This window comes from Moschus berezovskii, chromosome 9 (genome assembly GCF_049115385.1).
Source record: "Moschus berezovskii isolate FMDL1 chromosome 9, NW_MosBer_1.0, whole genome shotgun sequence".
Classification (NCBI taxonomy): domain Eukaryota; kingdom Metazoa; phylum Chordata; class Mammalia; order Artiodactyla; family Moschidae; genus Moschus; species Moschus berezovskii.
This window is the reverse complement of record NC_142468.1, coordinates 53,460,966-53,469,430: the sequence shown is the minus strand read 5'-3', so window position 1 is coordinate 53,469,430 and position 8,465 is coordinate 53,460,966. Positions and strand designations below refer to the sequence as shown.

Below are 8,465 nucleotides of genomic sequence, written 5' to 3'. Positions count from 1 at the left end.
CTTCACAGTGTGCCTGTCTTCGTTAATGGCAGCCCTGTCCTCCTAAACCTAACACCCAAACAAAACCACTGCAGTCATCCTTGACTCCTCCACTGCTCTCATAAACAAACTCCATCTGTCAGCAAGCTCTCATATTGAACCTTCAAAACACTCCCAGAATCTGACCACTGTGACCGTTTCTCTTTCTGCCCAGGTCTTCGCCACTGCTGCTAGTGCTGGGATCAGCACGCTGGCCTCCACACCAGACTCCCACCCCCACCTCCCAACCAACCAATCTGTCCTCATTGCAGTGCTCAAGTGTTAGTCAGATCACGTCAGCCCTCTGCTCGGAACCTTCCAGCAGCCTTTAATCTCTCTCAGAGAAGACAAAGTCCACTTTACGGGTCCCAAAGGCCATCAGGACACATCCTCTCCCCTTGTATTCTTAACTCTTTCACCCCTCCCTTTCTTCTGCTCCATTTACACCGGTTTCCTTGTTCCTTGAACATGATGGGTGTGTTCCTGCTTCAGGGCTATGCAAGTCTTTCCTCTTGGCCTAGAATTTTCTTCCCCCATTTATCCTCTCGGGTCATTCCTTCATCTCCTTCAGATGTTTACTCAAATGTTACATTTTTCATTACAATGTAACTTCCCTGACCTGACCACACTATTTAAGATTTTCTTCCCCACTTCCTTCTCATTTACGTCCTTCAATTTCTCTCGAGCACTTGTCTCCTAATATATATATACGTTAACTGTTTATAGTTGTTTTCCCACTAGTATGTAAACATTAGCATGAGAATCTCTGTTTTATTGACTCCACTACCCCTGGTGTCAAGAACAACGCCTAGTAAATAGTAAGTGCTTAATTAACATTTGTGCAATGAATGAATGAGCTATTCCATTGCTTGTCATACACTCAAGCATCATAGAGATGGGAATTATATCTCTATAAGGACTGACCAACTAAGGGAAAGAAGTCACAGTAGATAAGTTCAGTTCAGCTGAAGTACTCAAGGCAGGCCCTGGATTTAATTATTCTGTCCATTTTTCATTCTAATACTTGTTCTCCCCAAATAAATTATATCATCTGTTTCCAAACAAGATTAACTGCCTTTTCTTCCTTTCTTAAAGTTTCACAAAATCAAGAAAAGAGGGCATATTACAGTGAGCAGAGTGTGCAGCAAAAATATAGTTATTAAAGCAACAATTATCAACAGTCCACAAATCAAAAGAGGAAAGTCAGGCTTTCTAAAGGAATACAAACACAGTTGCTCAATTCATTAATAGGATGTTTCCTTTCCAGAGATAAGCTACAGAAACAGATATGAGAGAAGGAAAAATCAACAGATGAGTTGGTTTAATTGTACAATTTCTAAAATACACTAACCCAAGGAGGGCGAAATTTGACCCTTCTGATATGAAGACCTTGTATTTGTTATTAAATAAAGAGCACTTCCTGTTCACCTGAATGTATAATATTTCTAGAGGAAATGTCAATGCCTAGAGAATTCCAGCAACTTGTCCCCCCAAAACGGTAAGTTCACATTTTAATCTTTTTAATGTATTTATATAAAGACATTTTTTTCTCCACATGAAAACTTAAAGAGGAAGTTGACTATGAAGCCAAAGGCCCAAGTTCTTTTTTCAGAACATGTGTACTTGGAAACTTTTCTGCCCCCTTGCAGCCCCTTCAGAGGAGGACCAAGGACACTCAAAAGGCTAATAGGTGGAGAGGTCTACAGTCATTAGTGCTAAGGACAGACCTTACAGGGCTCACTGCAGAGCAACTGACTACTCATTAGTCATCTAATGAGAGCAAGGTGACGAGCACCCTGTGACAGTGCAGGTGAGCTGGTGGTGGCATTGCCCATTATCAAAGGAATACAACCTTACAGAAGCAATCACTAACTTAGAAAAGTCACTGTGCCAGACACAGTCATAGCTATGTCAGAGTACATGGAATGCTGGGAAAGTTGATTGTGAGAGAACACTCAATGAACTGAATCAAAATCAGAAATGAAGAAATACAGGTTCATTGCAGCATGGCATATTAATGGGAACATCATTCAAATTATACAAGTGAGTGAGTTAAAGTTGCTCAGTCGTGTTCCAACTCTTTGTGACCCCATGGACTATACAGTCCATGGAATTCTCTAAGCCAGAATACTGGAGTGGGTGGCCTGAGATCTTCCTAACCCAGGGATCGAACCCAGGTCTCCCACATTGCAGGCAGATTCTTTACCAGTTGAGCTACAAGGGAATCCCAAGAATACTGGAGTGGGTAGCCTTTCCATTCTCTAGCGGATCTTCCCGACCTAGGGATCTAACTGGGGTCTCCCTCATTGCATGTGGATTCTTTACCAATTGAACCATCAGGGAAGCCCCAGATTATACAAACTGGTGTGTAAATCACTTTTCCAGAAGGTACTGTATGCAGAAAACCAGTTCTACCGTATACAAGATATGCTTATCTGTTTATAAAGGATCACTTCCTCATCACAGATGAATATAACTTGCAGCTAATTGCCTTCTGATACAGTGAGATCTCCCTGTAGCTCAAACAGTAAAGAATCTGCCTGTGATGCAGGAGACCAGGGTTCGATCCCTGGGTTGGGAAGATCCTCTGGAGAAGGGAATGGCAATCCACTCCAGTACTCTTGCCTGGAGAATCCCATGGACAGAGGAGCCTGGTGGGTTACAGTCCGTGGGGTCACAAACGGTCGCAAAGAGTCCAACATGACTAAGCAACTAACACAACCTGATAATTAAAAGAAACTGTTTCACTGGGTAACATTTGTTGGGCAGGTGGCCAGAAGAATGGGGCAGAGAACGCATATGCAACATACACACACACAACTGTCTCCCCCCAAGGAAATGTGTAAACCGCAAAATCAGTGACCATTCCATTCACGCACCTAAGTAAGAGTTTTGACTCAAGAGACATAAAGATGGAGTAACCAGACCTAGTTTAGTCTCGTTATCTAAATAATCATTAATACTACAGGCCACCTACCCCCCGCCAACTAAAATGAGTTCCAGTTTTGACAGTAAATTATACGCTGACCTTACCTAATGGCTGCTACAATCTTTGTTATGGAACATTAAGCTTTGGCTGTGAAGCTTGCAAAATTAGTGCTATAATTTTCCTGTAAGGATATGGATGGTCACATTGGTTAAATCACCCTGGCTTTTTTTCTGGCAACGTTAACAAAACAAGGGGTGGGGGCTTTACATCCTTGTTCATCAGCCATTTATATAGCCTGCCATGATCACTAGGGAATAATGGTGATTCTCTTGCTGGCCACTGGGGATTTCAAATGTCACCAAGAGTTATGAGAAAAAGTCTCACGGTTTTATCTTATTTCTGGCTTACTAGACCAAAAATAAAGAGGTAGAGGCAGAGATTTTAATCAGAAGCTATTTATTAAGTTAACAGTACAAAACAGAAGGCCTTCTGTACATCAAAGTCCCCTCCCCACTACCAAGGCTAGAATTATTAGGAATGGGCACCTCCAGAGAGTGGAAAAGTCGATACCAATTCAACTGAAATCCAGGGTCTTCTCCCACACTTACCCAGACAGCTGGGTCTTATTATGAACTCAGTGAGAAAGTGAGTGAAGGAGCTATTGGAAGTGGGCTGAGCGACCAGTGTTCATCCAGGGAAGCCGTCTGCAAGTCAGCATATCTACTCTCCACACTCCAAAAGCAGCCCTCTGACCCTGGGGGAAGCCATGAATTCCACAGCCCTCATCCCCTACCCCATAGAGTACCAGCATGCCCTGGGCATGTTGGCACATGCCCCTGGCCCTCGGGTAGCGATCCACCCACAGTACAGCTCAAAGTTCAGTCCCATAGATAGCCTTATGACGTAAATACTCTTCTAAGCACTGCAGGACATTATCATCCACCCTTGGGTCAAACTTGTTTGCCAAGAGGTGATGGTTCTGGAGAATCCAGTGCAGGTCCCCGGCCCCGTAAATGCAGATGGCCCGCTGATGGGTTCCAGAGCAAGGTGCATAAGGTGCCCCCATGCTGACATCTCCCTCGTGGCCCTGCCACTTGACCAGCCTGGCAATGGCAGTCATGTCTGAGATGTGATACTTGGGGTGGTAGGGAACAGAGCCAGGCATCCATGGTGCACGCTGAAGCGTGGCCCAGAGGTGTTCATCGGGGCTATAGGTGTCTTTGACCCATTCAATCAGTCTTCGGGATTTGGGGTTCTCCAAGACATGTTGGACAAAGGCTCGAGAAGCCACAAAATAGGCATTCCCCGTGAACATAGGTAAATTATCAGGGGGAGGGTCCTTCATCTTGTTGGTTATGTACAGTCTGTCTGTCACCTCATAGCGGTATTTCCAGCGAGTTTTTTTGTACTCAGAAGGTATCTCAGACTCCATACTGTTCTTCCCATTCAACATCTTGAGGGCCAGGACCATCTCGGCGTTGGTCTTTATGGGGAAGTCTGTCCCGCATGTATTCAGTAAGTATTTCCATGGCACCGAGCTCTGGAGCAAGTCTTCCATACAGTTCAGGTCAGCCTGCACTCTGGACCAGGAGGCATAAACCACCGGGACCAACTTACTGGCCATGAAGACATTGGGGAAGCAGGAAATAATGGCCTTGACTGCCTCTTTGAAAGTTTCTGGGGACTTCTCATCCACATGGACACAGTATATGTTCTGAGGGGCATACACAGCTCGCAGCAGCCGTTCAAAGTTTTCAATCTTCTCATGGACCACCATTGAGTATGCAATGGGGAAGTCTAACTCTTCTTTGCTCAGTGGGAACTGTATGAACTTCCTTTGGGCCTTAAACCGCTCACAGTCTCTGGTTATGTTGAGGTAATAGGTGTCAGTGAAAGGCAACCGCTTCTTCTTGACTTCCAGGTTGTCGAGGAGAGCCTGGAGCACCGCTTCCTGGTCCCCTCGTGTGATCCCAGAACAGTTGATGGATCTCTTTGCTGGCAGCTTCAGGTTCTTGTACAAGATGTCCCTACAACGCTGACTTTGGAAGTCCCTGGACTCCAGATCCAAGGAATCTACGTCACATTTCAACCTGAGAGAAAGCCTCAGAGCAACAACGGCCAGCAGCATATAGCAGCCCAGGGCCCACAGGTGATGCCCCCGGCAGAGCTTCTTCTTCCACCCAGTCATCTTCATGGGATGGGAGGTCGGTAGAATTTGGGCACAGGGAAGATGGAGGAGGAGATCCTTGGACAGAACAAAATGCCTTTAGTTACAAACTAATCCGGAACATCCTCAAGGAACATCAAGTTCAACTCCAGAGTGATGGCAAAGACAGATTTCTTCTCTAGATAAACATCCTCAGTCAAGTCCTGCCTAGGACCCTTGTGGATGGAGATCTATAACCTGACGCTGCCAACCAGCAGATCATGCTGGGACTGGAGTTAGGACCTGGCTCCACCTCCACCCAGGAGAGAGAAAAGGAAGCAGCCCTGGTACCTGCTGCTGTGGAGGAGTATTGAGTAAGAGGAAGTCCCCACCCTTTATTCCAAGGAAGACAGGACTTCTGCCCACATCTTACCACCCTGTGTCTAAAATAGCTTTTATCTGGAGGACAGAATTTGTGATTGGTCTAAACAGAAAAGACAGGAAGTCCACATTCTCACCTTCAGTTCTAGGAATCCAAAGTGCTTTTAAAAGATAAAGTTCACTTCTTGGTCTTATTTGACAGTTCATATTTTAGATACTTTCACCACACATAATTCACTGGTTAGATATGGCATCTAGCCATGCTTTAAAGAAAATGTTCTTAAACAAGTACAAAAAATTGAACATAATTCCAAAAATACATTGTAGTCATTCATATAGATAACTCTCAGTCTACTCAGATTTAAGATCTATCCAGGGACTTTCCTGATGGTCCGGTAGTTAAGACTTCACGCTTCAAAGGCAGTGGGTGCAGGTTCAATCCCTGATTGTAGAACCAATATCCCACATGCTGCACACTGAGGCCAAAAATAAATAAATAAAATATAGCTACACACATGGAGAAGGAAATGGGAACCCACTCCAGTATTCTTGCCTGGAGAATTCCATGGATAGAGGAACCTGGCAGGCTACAGTCCCTGGGTTTGCAAGAGTCAGACACGACTTTGCGACTAAACCATCCACACACAGAGACACACAGAGCTATGCATATCAGTATTTATGAGTGCTTTCTATGAGTCAGAAATATTTCTTTACGTTGTCCCATTGGATCTTCACAACATACTTAAAACACACTATTATCTTTTATAGAGAGAAAAACAGAAGCTAAATAACTTGCCAAATATCACATACTTATAAGAAGCAAACTTGGGACTTGTCCATATTCCCTCATCCCCCCCGCCAGTTTGTGTGTATGTGTGTGTGTCTGTAAGCTTGATTCTTGTTCCTCCACCACAGTTACATTTTAAATACAATACAGGGTACTTAGAAACTACTACGTAAAAAAATAAAAAAAGGTCCTACTATATAGTACAGGGAACGATATTCAATATCCTGTGACAAAACATAATGAAAAAGAATATGAAAAAGTATGTCTATTTAAATGTCTATTTGAATCACTAGGATACTTAAAAGAAAGAAAATCAGATACTATAGGGGGAAAAAAATTCCTAAAAGGTAAGAAAGAGAAATGAAATGTGACATATCCTTCCAGCAATAACTCTTTTCCCTTATCACAATCTCCTTTGATGAATAAGATTGTATCCACTTGAGGAATAACTTATGGAAATCTAAGAGGAAGGAAAAATGAACAATAAAGAAAACTCTCACCTTTAATCGCTTCTGTCCTATTTAGGGAAGATCTCTTGCCACAGTGTGTTTCTTTTTCCAAGGGTCGGGTTCTGTGGAAGCGAGCGTGAACACCATATCTCCCGGTCTCCTTTCAGCCTCTCCAGAATACGTTTTCTAACTTCCACAAGACATCCAAGAGACTGTGGCAGTCTCCTCCTTCATCTCTGTAAAGTAAAGAGCAGCAGGTGCCTCCGTCACTCACCCAGCTTCCTGCTCTCAGATAAGAGAGCAAGCTCAGATACATCATTCAGGATCATATTTGCAAGAACAAGTCACCGAGGGAGGTGAGCAAGCAGAAAAAAATGCTGGCAATGCCTGAGAAGACAAGCAGCTATTTGATCCAGAACAGCCCAGTTTGTACCCATGCTCTCCTGCTGCAAAATCATTCATAACAACCTGTCAGTACTCATGCAAGAACCTGAAAGTTTTTTCCCTCTTAACAAGGAACCATAATATCATACAGGTACGCCCTTGCCTTCTTTTGACCTGGAGACCAGATGTCACTCCTCTTATGTCCCCTGAAGGCTCCCTGAATTTCACTAAAGACTGAAGCAATAAAAATGACCTTCAGAGTTGTTTCTTCTGTTGTTTTATTTGAAGGGAAAAAGTAAAAACCAGAGTTTGTTCTTTCATGGCAACTGCTCAAAAAAACAAAACCAAACAAAAAATCCACTTGCCTTTCCATGACTGTTAATAATCATCAGGCTGTAGAAATACCCCTGAGGTTCCAGATTGTAGATCTCCCTCACTAATGTCTGAGACTCTAGGGTTCTTGGCAGTCTGAACAAAGGATAACACCAAGAGTCCCATAGGTGGTTTTGGCAATACAGTGTGAAAAATGCCTCCTTCAAAACTGCTGGCAGGGACTCTGCTGACAGGTTCTTCCCTGATGGTCCAGTGGTTAACACTGCTGCTACTGCTGCTGCTAAGTCACTTCAGTCGTGTCCGACTCTGTGTGACCCCATAGACGGAAGCCCACCAGGCTCCCCCGTCCCTGGGATTCTCCAGGCAAGAACACTGGAGTGGGTTGCCATTTCCTTCTCCAATGTGTGAAAGTGAAGTCGCTCAGTCGTGTCTGACCCTTAGCGACCCCACGGACTGCAGCCTACCAGGCTCCTCCATCCGTGGGATTTTCTAGGCAATAGTACTGGAGTGGCTTGCCATTGCCTTCTCCGAGTGGTTAACACTAGGACCTCCCAAAGCAGGGGGCAGAGGTTCAATTCCTAGGTAGGGAACAAAGATCCTCATATGCCACACCCAAGAAAAAACAAAAAACTGCTCACATTGCTTGCCTTTGTCTCTCTCACCCACAAATCACTCCTCCAAAAAGGCAGCATTCCTTGCCAAATGTATTGAAATAGCAAATTTAATATTAATAATTTCATGGAAAGAATTTAACTAGGTATCAAGTAAGTAAGTGAAAGTGGGGGGAGGGATAGACGAAATTATTAGGGAAGTAGCAATTGCTGGAAGTAGGCTGGAAGGAGGGAGATCCTTAGGAATTGTTTACTTGAAAATTTGGGAAGAGGGGCGCCAACAAGGAGCAACTCACACCTCTGAGATGGGAACCCTAAGCAGATGGTGCCTGGGTCACTGAGCTCGGAGGAGATCCCCTTAGCCTGAGATCCAGACCTCTCCTGAAGAGCCTGGTGTCTGTGTCCTCCGTTACTGTTAACGGGATTC

At 44.2% G+C, this 8,465-nt stretch overlaps 1 protein-coding gene across 1 annotated transcript; it reads right to left on the bottom strand.

Annotated features, from left to right (window-relative positions):
* Nucleotides 1-3,406: 3,406 nt before the first annotated feature.
* Nucleotides 3,407-7,058, bottom strand: GCNT3 (glucosaminyl (N-acetyl) transferase 3, mucin type). The gene is made up of 2 exons (XM_055435501.2): nt 6,762-7,058; nt 3,407-5,192 (listed from the first exon to the last, which is right to left on the bottom strand). Exon 2 carries the CDS (start codon nt 5,139-5,141, stop codon nt 3,819-3,821), a length of 1,323 nt encoding a protein of 440 aa, XP_055291476.2. The 5' UTR covers nt 5,142-5,192; nt 6,762-7,058; the 3' UTR covers nt 3,407-3,818.
* Between the last annotated feature and the right edge of the window lie 1,407 nt (nt 7,059-8,465).

Coding starts and splice junctions, on each gene's coding strand:
- GCNT3 (XM_055435501.2), bottom strand. CDS start 5,141: ATGAAGATGACTGGGTGGAAGAAGAAGCTCTGCCGGGGGCATCACCTG.